General features: G+C 62.8%; 2 protein-coding genes across 3 annotated transcripts; both read left to right on the top strand.

Moving 5' to 3' along the window:
• MAP2K7 (mitogen-activated protein kinase kinase 7) lies at positions 1–9,814 on the top strand. 2 transcript variants are annotated; one of them, XM_054583338.1, is made up of 12 exons: positions 1–192; positions 1,969–2,016; positions 5,081–5,222; positions 5,398–5,464; positions 5,574–5,687; positions 5,776–5,895; positions 6,049–6,156; positions 6,246–6,425; positions 6,540–6,620; positions 6,737–6,879; positions 7,436–7,481; positions 7,614–9,814. In XM_054583338.1, exons 1-12 carry the CDS (start codon positions 69–71, stop codon positions 7,746–7,748), a joined length of 1,308 nt encoding a protein of 435 aa, XP_054439313.1. In that variant the 5' UTR covers positions 1–68; the 3' UTR covers positions 7,749–9,814. The 2 variants fall into 2 exon arrangements, with proteins under 2 accessions (XP_054439313.1, XP_054439314.1); XM_054583339.1 differs by lacking the exon at positions 1,969–2,016.
• A 401-nt stretch (positions 9,815–10,215) lies between these two features.
• TGFBR3L (transforming growth factor beta receptor 3 like) lies at positions 10,216–13,446 on the top strand. Its single transcript, XM_054583350.1, is given in 9 exon segments — positions 10,216–10,400; positions 11,017–11,053; positions 11,056–11,133; positions 11,135–11,269; positions 11,373–11,666; positions 12,287–12,413; positions 12,516–12,674; positions 12,825–12,915; positions 13,351–13,446. Coding segments are annotated over 8 exon segments (1,101 nt in total). The 3' UTR covers positions 12,911–12,915; positions 13,351–13,446.
• The last annotated feature ends 907 nt before the right edge of the window (positions 13,447–14,353 follow it).

Raw genomic sequence — 14,353 nt, 5'->3', positions numbered from 1 at the left:
GTGTTTGTCTGCCGGGCTGACGGGCGGCCGGGCGGTGCGCGGCGGCGGCGGCGGCGGCGGCGGGGAAGATGGCGGCGTCCTCCCTGGAGCAGAAGCTGTCCCGCCTGGAAGCAAAGCTGAAGCAGGAGAACCGCGAGGCCCGTCGCAGGATCGACCTCAACCTGGATATCAGCCCCCAGCGGCCCAGGCCCAGTAAGCACGGCGGCGTGGGGGAGGGGGCGGGCGGGGCGGGGCGCGCTCTGCAGGAGGCCCCGCCCCCGCTCTAGGCCCCGCCCCCGCTTCCGGGGCGCTCTTGCTTCTCCTCACAGCCCCCACCCCTCAGCTGTCGGCCGGCGGTGAGAGGGTCACGGTGACCCCGGGGCCTTGGGGCTGGCCGGCTTCCTGGCGGCCTTTACCCGGCCTGGGGGCTTCCCCGGTATGGGTCTCGGGAGGCTAGCTACCCCGGCTCCAGGTGAGGACCCCCCCACCTGGTGACCCGCCCCCGTCACCGCGATCTGCGGAGCCTCTGTCACCTACGGTGAGCCGAGCTCCCCCTACTCCACGCGATCGTGACTACATCTAGGTTTCCTGCAATACGCACACATCCTTTTTGACCAGATGGTTCCACTCCTGCCTCTCAGTGATTTTCAAGAGGCCCCTATCCCTTCTCCACTCCTGGGTCCTTGTCACCCGTGCTCAAGGGATGACCCACTCATACACTCAATACCTGGCCTGGGGACACCTGAGGTCATTTGACCACATATAACCCCCCTTATTCCGTGACCAAATGATCCTCCCACCCCTCCCTGTGATTGGGGATCCGTTCTCCACAGTTGGACTTTGTCATTGGGCTCAGCAGACCCCCTGCCACACTCTTCACTTACCCCAGGCTCCTTTATACTCTTCTGAGCAGTTTCACTACCACCATCTTAGTGGCTGTGTGTAGCCTCTGAAAAATACACACCCAACCCCCAGCCTGGAGATTCTGTCATCTGGGCTCAAGTGACCCTCTTCCCCACACACTCATACCGACCTTGGCCTGGGGACGCCTGGGGCCAGGATGGTGATAGCTGGCATCCCAGCTCTCGTGCATCTGTCCTCTGCTTCCACCATCTCAGTGCCTGCCTTCTTGGCATCTGGACTCGAGCTGTTCCCCCAACACCCCCACCTGACCCCGGATCACCATGACCACATTCAGTGTCCTTGTTATGTCCCACAGGACCCTCTCCTCACATCCTCTCAGGGGGAGGGCAGCAGGTGCCCTCCTCCCCCACAGACCTGATGAGCAGCACCCCACACACTTTCTCTGTCTTCCCTGCCCTCCTTCATATCTTCTCTGGTTGACCCATGCAGCTTAGGTAGCTCCAGTGGGATCATCCTGACAGGAGGGGAAGACACCCCATATCCGGGTACTCAGGCTACCCCTGCTCACCCAGCCTGACCTTCACAGCCTGACACCCACCCCAGTCTGTGTGTAGGGCCCCCTCCCCGCCCCTCCCCGCCATCCCTGCGGCAGCGTGGGTTCCCCCAGGGGGGTCTCTTGGGCAGCCCAGAGAAAGCGGCAAAGCAGCGAAGCTAGTGTTGGACACACCCCGGAGCAGGAAGCCCAGCCAGGACCGGAGGGTCCCTGCTGCATCTGGGGTGCTGCCCTTCCCTCCCCTGCCCCCGGCCCAGAGTGAACAAGACAGGGCTGGGTATGGGGCCTGGGGTGCCTTATAGGGGTGGCTGTCCCAGGTGCAGGGTGAGGCACGGTGAGGCCCAGGGCGGGCAGGCCCTCGAGGAGCCCCACTCCAGGCATCTGTGTCTGTGTCAGCTCCACCCATCCTTCCAGCCCTCCCATCTGTCAGTTTCTCCCCGTCTCTGCAGTTTGGTGCCTGGCGCCTCCCCCTCCTCCTCGTTATGAGTTGATTTCTTTTCTTTTGGACAAATTGATTGTTTCTGTTGTGATTTATCGTGGTGTTGTTTTTTTTCTTCCTTCTCCCCATCCAGTTATTGTGATCACTCTAAGCCCTGCTCCTGCCCCGTCCCAACGAGCAGGTACCAGCCTTTTTATCATCGCTGCTTGGACATCTGCACCATTGACCTAACCGCTGCCCTGGCCGCAGAATCCCATCTCCCTGTTCCTCCATGCTGTGTGTGTGTTTGTGTGTGTGTACACGTGTGTGTGTGCATGCACACACACACACACCTCCTTGAACTCTCTCATTCCTCCTCCCTCCATGGGAGCCACATCCGGCCCACCTTGCCTCTTCCTCTGTGTCCTCTCCCTTCCCCTCCCACCCCTCCTCACGGGTGCAGGTGTGGACTCCCTGGAGGAGGAACTGGGCTCCCTCACTGACTGGTAGTGTGTCGTTTGTGAGGGGATCGTGTGCACGCGCGTGTGTGTAAGTGAGAAGGAGAGAGGGTGGGACCAGTGGGTCAGCTGTGCCTATGGACCCACGTCAGCAATTCAGGGAACGTGTCTGGCCCCTACGTGCTGTGCCTGCTCCAGGCTCTGGGGACACAGCAATTAGTAAAATGGACCAGATTCCTCTCCTTGTGCAGCTGATGCTCCGCTAGGGATGGGGTGGGGGCTTGAACAGTGAGTGCATCCCTGGTCACGGAGAGCAGAGAAGGCCATGAGCCTCACGGGCAGAGCGGAAGCAGGGCTGAGGGTTCTGCAGAAGGGTGGTCAGGGCAAGGCTCTGGAGAAGGTGGAATTTGAGCCAAGTCTTCTGGGGGTGGGGGGAGCATGTGCATGGAGGTAGAGGAGTGGCCTGCCAAGGGCTGAGCGCAGGTGCTGGCGGGCCTGGGAGGGGGTGTGTGCGGGGCGGACCCACGCTTGGGCGCTGGTGAGATTGACCAGGCTGGAGGTCTGGTCCTGTTGCTCCCTGGGGGGCAAGTGGGACTAGGCTGGGCAGTTGGAGGTATACAGCCTCGTGCGCGCGCGTGTGTGTGTATGTGTGTGTGTGTGATGGTGTCGAGGGCCCTGTGTTGTGTCATCCACCTGTGCGCATGTGCGGGGGGTCGCGGCGGCCCGTGTGTGTGCATGATCCCTGGCTGACAGCCTGATACACCTGTGGCCGCAGACAGCCGCATGCCCTCATGTCCCCCCTCGTTCTCTCTCATTCATTCATCTGTTCCTCTCTCTCCCCCATTCATCTTCATGCTCTCCCCTGTCCTTCTGACCTGCTGGGTGGCCCACCACCACCTCAGTGCTCAGTGACCACGCTGGGACTTTATGTGTCTTCACTCCCCCTCCCCACCTCCAGCCACTTCAGATCCCACTGTGCTTTGGTTCGCAGGGTTGGTGGTAGCCTCTGTCTCCCCACAGTCCTTTCTGAGCCTCTGGGGTAGCTCACAAAGGTCCAGTGACCTGACCTGTGGGGGGTGGGGAACGCGTGGGACACCAAAAAGTGTGAAGAAGGTAGGACTGTGGTCCTCGCTTCAGAGAGCTGAGAGTGCAGGGCAAGAAAGGTGTCTGGATACCTCTCGGGATGAGAACCTGCAAGTGTCTTAAGAGAGTCCAGGTGTAGGAGTATAAGGCGAGGCTCTTCAGCCAGAGCAGGGACCGGGGCTGAGGTGGGGGGTTTAGGACTATGGTTCAGGCTGTGGCAGAGCCAAGGTGTAAGGATGTTACAAAGCCGGGCTGGGGCAGGGCGCGGGAGTCAGGGTGCTGGGTTTGACTGGCTCTGGGGCCCGCAGAGATCTTTCTCTACTGCCAGACCCTAGCAGAACCTGTACCCCTTCTAGGTCCGCAGGTCAGGGTCATATACCTGTCCCCGTACTCTGGCTGGGATCAGGGCCTTGGACCAAAAGGGCAAGGAAAGTGCCCAGCTGCCAGCAGCTCCAGCACACCCCTTGGTCACTGGCCCGCATTCCCAGGTGCTCGCAGAACTGCGGGAGGAGGAATGCGGGCTTCCGCAGGAGGCGTGGAGAGAGAAGAGGGCGTTGGCATGGGACGGTGGACCTGGGAGGGCGCTTGTAGCCAGTGCCTTCCCTGGCACGGACCCCCTTCCGGATGCCGGGGCTCAGGAGACAAGGGTTCAGTGGGGGGTTGCCTGTCCCCTCTTGGGGCCACAGTGGCCCCTGCTCCTCTACCCTATTGCCAGCCCAGCCAAGGGGGGCACCCAGCCCTTCAGCAAACACACTGTCCTGTCTGGGCCTCTCTCTGGCCTGTCTCTGCAGCACCCTGAGTCTTGGGCCGCTGGGCCCCAGTCTCGGCTCCCGTCCGTCTGTCTCCTGCCCTCCCACCCCCCTAACGCTGCCTGCCTGTCCTGGGGCGTCCACTGCCTGCCCGCTGCCTGCCTGCCCGCCTGCCCGCAGCATGCTCCAGCCATCCGCATGCAGGCTGCTGGGAAGAAACCCACCCCTGCCTGGCCCAGCTCCCCTTCCAAATCCCGCCAGTCCTGTAGGGGCTGCGCCAGCCCGAACCCCTCACCATCAGCACACAGGCCCAGCCTGGGGTCCTGCCCCCGCCCTGTCCCTGCTGGCCCCAGCTCTGAGGGCCGGGCACAGAGGCTCAAAAGACGAGCCTGCTGCCCAGAGGGAGGCCCTGCCTGACTCTGGAACAGAACATGGGGCATGGAAAGCCTGGGTCCCTCACCCATTGTCTCCCCAAGGCAGTTTGCCTCACTCTGGTTGGGCAGCCAAGTTCACTTCCGCTCACAGGACCAAATCCCAGGCTGATCCTGGCGGGCAGTCCGTCCTCACGTGGTCCCAAGCATGGGCACCATGGCCCTGTGCCTGCTTCCTGGGCAGAGGTGGGAGGAAAGGGACACGCCAGGGAGTGTGCCTGGCCGAGGGACACCATCAGCCTCCAGGCCACATTTCCCCATCAGCACAGACCTAGGCATAAACTCTCGGCCTCTGAGGACCACCATGTCCAGCCAGCCCGCTCCTTCTTCCAGGGCAGGGGGATGGACGAGGTACCCCGAGAGTGGTGCCAAGGGGGCAGACCCCAGCTCTTCCCACCCAGCAGGGCAGGAGGCAGTGCTAGCCGACATGAGTTGAGGGTGCCCGTGAGGGGAAGATTAAGGTCCCCAGCCCCCAAGAGTGCCAGCTCTGGAGGTGGGGTCAGCTGGACACTAACCCCCTCCACGCCCCTGGCTCTCACCCCCAGCCCTGCAGCTCCCACTGGCCAACGATGGCGGCAGCCGCTCACCATCCTCTGAGAGCTCCCCGCAGCAGCCCACGCCCCCCGCCCGGCCCCGCCACATGCTGGGGCTGCCGTCCACCTTGTTCACACCCCGAAGCATGGAGAGGTGAGCCTTCACAGTGGGCCAGCTGACCCGTGGGAGGCCAGCATGGGGAGGGCCTCTGGGCTGGCCCCAGGGAGGAGGTGGTGAAATCTGTGGGAACTTCTGCCTGTTGGGGACTGGGGTGGCCTCAGGTTGGTCAGGACTCCCCTCCACCCACACCTGCTCCCTGTTCCCCCAGTATCGAGATTGACCAGAAGCTGCAGGAGATCATGAAGCAGACAGGCTACCTGACTATCGGGGGCCAGGTACCACCCTTCCCCCAGCCCCCAGGGGGTGGGCAGGATACAGCAGGGCTGGGTCTATGTGGGGGGGGCAAGGGCTAGGCAGACCCCTAGCCCTGACTCTCCTCACCAGCGCTACCAGGCGGAAATCAACGACCTGGAGAATTTGGGGGAGATGGGCAGCGGCACCTGCGGCCAGGTATGGAAGATGCGCTTCCGGAAGACAGGCCACATCATCGCTGTCAAGGTGAGCTCCCCGCCCCGCCCAGGTGAGCCCCACGCCCCTTAGCTCTGGTGCTTAGGATCTCCTCCCCTCTCCCCGCGGTCCTGTGCAGCAAATGCGACGCTCGGGGAACAAGGAAGAGAACAAGCGGATCCTCATGGACCTGGATGTGGTGCTCAAGAGCCATGACTGCCCCTACATCGTGCAGTGCTTTGGGACCTTCATCACCAACGTGAGCCCGACTGCCTGGCCCCACCTTGTCTGCCCACTCCCTCGAGCTTCCCTCGTCACCCTGAGCATTTCCTTGCGTGCCCGTCCTCTTCCCCTGATGGTGGTTGGGCAGGAGGGTACAGCTGCCCCAAAGCCATGCCTGCTGCCCCTGCAGACAGATGTCTTCATTGCCATGGAGCTCATGGGCACTTGCGCTGAGAAGCTGAAGAAGCGGATGCAGGGTCCCATCCCTGAGCGGATCCTGGGCAAGATGACAGTAGCGGTGAGTGGCCCGGCAGGGGCTGAGGCGGGCCGCCCGGGCTCCGTCTCCCGCTCCTGACCAAGTCACAGCGCCCTCTCCCTTCCTCGAAGATTGTGAAGGCGCTCTACTACCTGAAAGAGAAGCACGGTGTGATCCACCGGGACGTCAAGCCCTCCAACATCCTGTTGGACGAGCGGGGCCAGATCAAGCTCTGCGATTTCGGCATCAGTGGCCGCCTTGTCGACTCCAAGGCCAAAACGCGGAGCGCTGGCTGTGCCGCCTACATGGCAGTAAGTGGGGGCCTGGCGGGCAGGTGGCCTGGGACCTGGGCAGTACACCTGCCTCCACCTCAGGGGTCCCTTCTCCCCTTGCCCTGTTTACTCTCCCCCGCCTCTTCCCCACAGCCTGAGCGCATTGACCCCCCAGACCCCACCAAGCCAGACTATGACATCCGGGCTGATGTGTGGAGCCTGGGCATCTCCCTGGTGAGTTGGGGTCCCTTCTTCTGAGAGCTGGGCTGACCCATCCTTGGGGTACAGAAGGAGAGCAGGGAGGACAGGAGCCCGTCCTTGGCCAATCCAGCCCCCCATCTCTTCCCCAGGTGGAGCTGGCGACAGGACAGTTTCCCTATAAGAACTGTAAGACGGACTTTGAGGTCCTCACCAAGGTCCTGCAGGAAGAGCCCCCGCTCCTGCCCAGCCACATGGGCTTCTCGGGGGACTTTCAGTCCTTCGTCAAAGACTGGTGAGGAGCCTCTACGCCTGCGCTCCGCTGGGGGCGGGGGGCAGGTCCCATGTGGCCCAAGCTCAGAGCAGTGGGGGAGGTTGTGGGCGGGAGGGGAGTGGCAAGCCCTCCTTCATGGGGATGGGGCAGCTGTGGGCCAGAAGGAGCTCAGGGCAGGGGCTGCAGGCAGGAGCTAGAGCCCTGAGAGCCATGGCTGGTGTTTGGACTGGGCTTGAGAGGACAGCGGGCCCCAGAGCATTTGGCCAGATGGCCAGGGGCTACACCTCAGGAGGCGGAACACAAGCAGAGGTCCGAGGGCTTGGAGCACTCTGCCCTGGCAAGCGGGGTCACACTGGCAGGATGCCCGTGTGGGAGTGTCCCTCGGGGAAGCCCCTCCTTACTAGTGCGACACAACACGGTGCAGGCCCGGGTCCTCTGAGGTGTCCCAGCTGGTGGCACAGGGCTGGGAGGACGCGGTAGCTCCTTCCCACAGCCTTTGCAGACCCGTGGCTCAGCCGGTGGCACAGCTGAGCCGGCCTCCAGGTCCTCACTTCCCTTTCCTCCTCTCTGTCTCCAGCCTTACTAAAGATCACAGGAAGAGACCAAAGTATAATAAGCTACTTGTGAGTACCTGGGGCCCCCTCCCCACCCTGTCCCGGCCTCAGTCCCCACCGTCCATTCCTCTGGACACTTGGCCTGGGTGGGGCCAGCAGGGAAGCTACTTTTGTCCTAAGCATCCACCTTGGGCTCTGCAGGAACACAGCTTCATCAAGCGCTATGAGACGCTGGAGGTGGACGTGGCATCCTGGTTCAAGGATGTCATGGCGAAGACTGAGTCACCGAGGACTAGTGGAGTCCTAAGCCAGCACCACCTGCCCTTCTTCAGGTAGCTGCATGGCGGCGGCCAGCCCCACCGGGGGGGGCCGGGGACGTGGCCACAGGCCCCCCTCTTCCCTACCCGGCCACTCAGCTGCCCGCCAGGGGAGACCTGGGAACTGGACGGCCGCCGAGGGCTGAGGACAAAGTACGGGATGCCAACCCAACCCCGCCTCCCTGCCCAGCAGCCATGGACAGATGGGCCCACCAGGTCCCAGCCCCTCCAGTCCTGGGGTCAGCCGACTGTACGAGTCCCCCTACAGACACTGTGAACGGAAGACAGCAGGCCGCGAGCAGACTCGCTATTTATTCAGTCGTAACCTCTGGGCTGGGGTGGCCACCAGGGGCCAGGAGAGAGTCACCTGTCTTGCATCCTCCCACACTTGCCCCGTGCTGTCCCTTCCGCGGTACACGTGCTCCCTGTCTCCATCTCTTTCTCTCACCTCCCTTGATGCCTCTCTGATTTCCCGTCTCCTTTCCTGCCTCTGCCTCTCTCCTGGCCCACGCCCCGGCTCTGCCACCCACAGCGGACCCCTTGGTCCACATAGGTGTGTGGCAAGCAGCAAGCCCTCTGGCTGGCACCCTCGTCCCAGGAAGGCAGGCTGGGCAGTGTGACTGCAGCTGGCCCGGGCTGCGCTCCCGTGCTCGTGCGCGCGCACGTGCGGTCTCTCTCTCTCTCTCTCTCTCTCTCTCTCTCTCTCTCTCTCTCTCTCTCTCTCTTTAATCTCAGGGGGTCCTTTTTGGAGTTTATTGTATTTTATTGTACTTGGTGGGGTGTTTGGGGGATGGGGGGAGGAAGAAGAGCTTGTTCTCATGGGGTTTGTCGGTACCTTCAGAAACTTACCAAAGTCATGTTTAGCTGCTTGTGGTGCAGCCCACGACCTACCCTGGGCACTAGAGGGCTGGGGCCTGGGCCGCTGCGCCTTGTCAGCCCAACCCAGAGAGACTAGTCCCCAAGGTGGGGGCTGGGGGCGGGGGCTCCTCCCTTGGGGCCGGAGACTGGCCACAGCTTGGGATGAGTTGAGGACCTCAGGTAGTTGGGAGGGAGCCCACGGGGCCATGGCCACACAGGGTGGCCTTCAGGGAAGGTGGGTGTGGAGCGAGGTGGGAGGCAGGAAATGCGGGTGTGGCCAGGAGGAGGGAATGAAGGACAGCACGGGGCGCAGGGCCCAGGGAGACTGGGAGGGAGGGTGCAGGGAACGGATGGTGGGTGTTCGAGGACGTGTGGCAGGGACAGAGGTGGAGCAGGCCGAGGGCTGGGCGCGCGAAGGCAGCCGCTGCCCTCAGTGCCCCTCAACTCCCCCAGAGCTGGCCAGTCCCCTAGCCCGCCTTGAAGCTGGGCCGTGGGCCCCCTCCCCCCAGCCCTCTGCAGCAGTCCAAGCAGTAGGGGGTGGTTTCCTTTTTTGTTGGTGATGCATGCAAATCAGTGGACAAAACACGCACACGCACACAAAACCAACCAACGCCAAAGGTGAGGAGCCTCCCTGGATGCAGCTGGAGCAGCCTAGGCCCAGCCCAGGCGTCACTGTAACTTCTCTCTGCCCTGTTGACTCTTGTTACTCTCTTAACTTAGTCACAAAGGCCGCATGTTTAAAAGTACTCCATGTCTTCTCTCTGCCCCGCCCTGGGGGAGGGGGCAGGGACTGGCCCCCTCTCTTACCCGAGTCCCCTTTGTGAGGGGTTGGGGTAGGGTGAGGGGCCGCAAGGCCTGGCCTTGCCCTTGGGGGTCCCGGCCGCGGGGGCCTTAGCCGGTAACCAGAAGGTTGAGTGGCTGGTTCCAGGGCCAGCAACGGCTGGAGGCCGGCTGCCCAGGTTTATTTTTATTTAAGTTGTTTGTTTCGTGAGTGTGTGTCCACCTGCCCCTCCCCTTCAGTGTTAAGTGGGAGCCCTGGGGGAGCCTCTCCTCCCTCTGTCTCCAGTCACCAGCCATCCTCCCGGACCAGGCAGAGGGCTGAGCAGGCAGGCAGGAGCTGGGGCACCGGGCCCAGCCCACGACCCCTTCTCAGGCCGCCAGTATTGCCCCTTCCCTTTTTAAAATGAAACACCCTTGTTTGTAATTCCTTAGACGCTTGAGAATAAAACCCCTCCCTTTTCTTCCACTTGGTCTGTGGTGTGACCTGAGCCTCCGTAGGATGTGGTGGGAGACGCGGACAGGGTCTGTGAGCCCTGACCTGGGGGTCGGGGTGGCTGGGGAGTGGTGCCGCGCGGGTGGGTGAGGTCTCCACGTCAGAAGGGACACTGAGGCAGGGCGGGCTTCGTAATGAATCGCCCAGGATCGAGGCGGCAGTGGAGAGGGTGCCTGACTCCTGGCAGGCCTTGGGCGAGGGCTCCGGTGTCAGCCCCTCGGGCCGCCCCCGCCCGTTGCCTCGGGGAGTGGCTGCCAGCCAAGGACAGGGCCACCTGCCTACCTGCTGGCCTGGGTGCTGCTGGGGCTGGTGCCTCTGCCTCTGCCCCCCGCACGCCCAGCGCAGCCAGTCCAGCATGCGGGGCCCCACGCTCCAGCTCCTCATCCTGCTCCTGGGGGTCTCCGCCTTGCCCAGCAGGCCTCCTGGTAAGTCGGGCCGGGAGACGCGTGCCTTCGTGCTCCCATTCCTGTGCCGCTTCGCCTGTGGGAAGGAGTGGGTGGGCAGCGGGGTCTATCCTGTTCCCTGTTTCCAGATCCTCGGGTATCCCCAACTTCAAAGTCCTCAGCAGTCACAGGGAGGCCAGAGATGGGGGCAGGGGAGGGATCCTGAGCATGGGAGAGACAAGGACCCAGCAAGTGCCTCCTGACGGCTACCTTCGTCCATGTGCACGGCATGCGCGGGCCATCCTGGAGTAGGAGACCCCTGTCGTGCTCCCGGTGCCGCTGTCCTGAGCCTGGGAGTGAGGCAAGAGCCCCAGAGCCTAGTGGCCTGGCCGGGCCTGGGATGTGCCAGAAGGGCTGTGGGAGAGCACCCCCCTCCCCTCTTCCCTTCTCACACCCTCCCGCCGCCGCACCCCCCCCCCCGCCCCCGTCAATGACAGCACCTGTCTCCCCTTAGGAAGGGAAGGGCGGAGCCAGCACACTCCCACCCCCAGGCTGGCCCGGCTGCAGGCCCTGGGCCCCTCACCCCGTTCCCAGTCCAAATTCCCTCCCTCACTGCGGAGGAGGAAATTGGGGTCCAGCAAAGGGAGCTCCTCCCCAGGGGCGCACAGGTTTGTGCCCAGCCCCAGCTGCTGGGCTGTGGTGTCCCAGGGGTCTCCAGGGAGGACATCATGCTGTCCCAACTCGCGCTGAGCAAGGCGGGGAGCCGGGCATAGGAGTGAATCCTCCACTGCATCCATTTTCCAAAGCCGGCTAGGAGGTTGGATCATTTGCCCAAGAGCCTAAGGCGCAGCGCGTCCTCCCTCTGTGCCACCCTCTCTTAACCCGCCAGTAGCCACGTTCGCAGCTGCGCCCGGGCCGTGGCTGCGCCGACCCCTTTTCAGTCTAGAGCTGTCGGAAGCAGAGGATGCCTTCCAGCGCCGCGCGGGGCCTCTCGAGGTCCCAGCGGACAGCTGTGTGTTTGTGCAGGTGCGGACTGGGGCCCGCCAGGGCCAGGGGCGGGCAGATGGGGGCATCTGACCCTGACCGCGATGCTTCACCCTGTAACACCCCCCCTCCACTCCCCGTCCAGGCGGCCCTGGCCCGTCCCTCGCGGCGCTGGGGCCTGGCCCTGCACCGCTGCTGGATGACACCGTCCTCGCGTCCGGCCCCGGGGCCCGCCCTGGTGCTGCTGCGCAGCGGCTGTCCCGCCGATTCCTCGGTCACCTTCGCGCCGCCGCGCCCCCGGGTTGTCCGCTTCAGCTTCCGCCTGCGCCCGGTCTTCAACGCCTCTGTGCAGTTCCTGCACTGCCAGCTGAGCCGCCGCCGCTGCCTCTGGGGAGCCCACCAGACTCCGGCACCTCTGACGCTGTCACCCCCGTCGCCGGTGCGCGGGCGCAGGGCAGGGAGCCTGGGCTCCTGGGGCCGGTCGCGGGGTGGGCAGGAGCGCTTCCGGTATCTGAACGAGGAGCCCCTCGGAGTTTGGGGATCTTGGGGTCAAGGGGCTTTGGAGTCTGGGCACGGGTCCCTTGGAACTGGGGGCAGGCACTGGGCTTCAGGCTGGAGGCTGGGCGCAGGGCGCTCGAGAGGCCCGTGGGGGCTCGACATAAGGTTTCCTCAGGGGACAGGGAGTGGGTACTGAATTCCCTCATGGACAGGGCACCCAGATCTCCTTGGGCGGGGCTTTGAGGTCCCTCCAGGGCGGGGTGGTTGGATGAAGAAAGCCAGCAAGGGGCCAAATCTCTGGGTACCTAATGTTGGACTTCACAGGTTAGGTGCTCAGAGAGCCGGGTTGTGTGAACTTCAGGGACTAAAACTTGGAGCCTTTAGCTGCTGAGTGGCCGGCTGCTTCTCTGTCTTACGGACTGCACTCAGGGACCCCCGGGGGCTCTAGTGGTAGGGCTCCTGGTTGCAAAGAATGCTGTACATACTGATCTTTTGGGAGCCCTGGGGACCAGCCTCTGGATCCCCAGGCCCTCACTTCCCCGTCCCTTCCCTCCTTTTCAGTGTCTGCCTCAAAATGAGGCGTGTGCCGTCGCCAGCAGTGGCAGCAGCGGCACTCTGGGTACTAACAGCCCCCACATGCACACGCTGACACAGCCCATCGTGGTCACGGTCCCTCGGCCACCCCTCAGTGAGTGCACAGTCCTCCTCTGCAGGGGTCCCTGGGGCCAGAGAACCGGGTGGGAAGAACCTCTGGGGCACGGACCCAGTCTCATCGCTGTACTCCCAGCAGGGCCACCCAAGGACATCCCCAGCAGAGCCGCACGTCCGGAGCTTCCAGCGCCTGCCCCAGTGTCCCTGGAGCCCGCCCCAGTGGTGGCGCTGGTGGTGGCCGCCTTCTTGCTGGGCACCGCGCTGGCCGCCGCGTTTGGCCTCGTTTGCGCGCACTCCGGTACCACCCTCATTCCCGCGATTGGGGACCTGGATCGCTGTGATCCCAGCCAGGGCAGGCTAATCATCCATATGTCCTCCGTTACGCCCGCAGCGGCCCCCAGGGGGCGCCCCTGCACCAGGCCAGAGCTCAGCAGCCCCTGCTCAGCAGTCTGCCTCCCCCTTCCGGCGCCGCCACCTCCTGGCCCACCCCCGAGAGCCTCACCCAGCGACCCCCAGCCCGTAAGACCCCAGTGAAGCAGGTAAGTGTGTGTAGGTGTAGGTGTAACGTGGGGCCCAAAGAACTGGAGGAAGTAGGTGGTGGTAATGACTTCATAGCGTGCTGTTTTAAATATTTTACACATACCACTTCTCAACCTTTTGGCTAATATCAAGTGTCTAAATATTTCACATATGCTAACTACATCCTCATAAAAACCTTCAGATAGGTACTATTATCACCACCATTTTAGAGATGAAAAAACGGAGGCACTCTTAAGTAATTTATCAAAGGTCACAAAATTTGGTGGAGCTGGGATTTGAACTCAGGCACTGGGTTACCCGCGGTGGACTGCGGGCTCTGTGCAGGACGGCACGAGGCGAGAATTCGGGATTCGGACCTGGCATCCTCACTCCCGCGTATCGCGGAGGCCACTGGTCAGCTGAGGAGGTAGCCTGCGTTGTTTCCTCTTCCCTAGGGCAGCTGGATGGTGTGCCCCCAGCAAGGTCCAGAGCCTCACCAAGCCGCCACTCGTCAGACTGGACCTCAGACCCACCGAACCACAAGACGCGATCCCCGCGCCCCGCCCTCCTCACTCCTCCTCCCACCAGGGCTCAAAATAAACGTCTCGTCTGACCTAGCGTTCTGAGATGTGCTGTGCCCGCAGGGGTCGGGGTTGGGGGACAGCGCGCGGAGTCTTGGCATCAGGACTGGAAGGATTCCAGGATGGAGGAGGGCCGGGCTGGAGAGGTGAGGCTCATAGGCTCTTTTGCTAAGACCCAAGGGGGTTTTGTCCCAAACAAAAAGGAGCACCAGACTCCACTAGGTTTTTTTTTTGGGGGGGGGGTTCCTTTAAATTTTTTAGAGAGAGGAGGGAGGGAGAGAAACATAGCTCGGTTATCTCTCGCAAGACCAGGGCGACCAAACCTGTAACCGTAGATGCCCTGACTGGGAATCGAATCGAGAACCCTTCGGTTTACAGGCCGGCGCTCAGTCTATTGAGCCACACCAGCCAGGGCCCAGAGATTAAGTTTTAAATAAGCCCTGTGTCCTCCTTCGTCCCAGCACCGGAGGACCTGCCTCTTACGATTTTCTCAAATCCAGGCCTTCTCCCCTCTCCACTCCCACCGTCCGAACCCTGGCCTCGCCGGGGCCTCCACCTCCGGCCTCTGCTCCAGTCTCCTCTCCGCCAGGTTTAAAGCTCCTAAAAACGCTCCCGTCCCAGCTCCCTTCCTCCCCTGGGCATTGACAAGAGCGAGGCGACTCGCTCCATTTTATAGCTAAGGAAACTGGAGCTGGGTACAGCTAAATCACCTGCTCAATGTCCCCACGGGCGGGCGACCCCACAGCCCAGGCCCTTGGCTACGACTGGACAGCTGTCCTTCCTACCAGGATCCACCCTCTTCCAGAAGCAAAGGCCACTGTTGGGGTTTCGCAAAACTTAGTCCAGAAATGGAGAGAAGTCCAGAAATGGAGATGTA

This window comes from Pteronotus mesoamericanus, unplaced genomic scaffold (assembly GCF_021234165.1).
Source record: "Pteronotus mesoamericanus isolate MK-2021 breed Mesoamerican mustached bat unplaced genomic scaffold, CSHL_Meso_final contig_730, whole genome shotgun sequence".
Classification (NCBI taxonomy): domain Eukaryota; kingdom Metazoa; phylum Chordata; class Mammalia; order Chiroptera; family Mormoopidae; genus Pteronotus; species Pteronotus mesoamericanus.
Note: the sequence above shows the minus strand (reverse complement) of the source record. Positions and strands in the feature narration are given on the sequence as shown.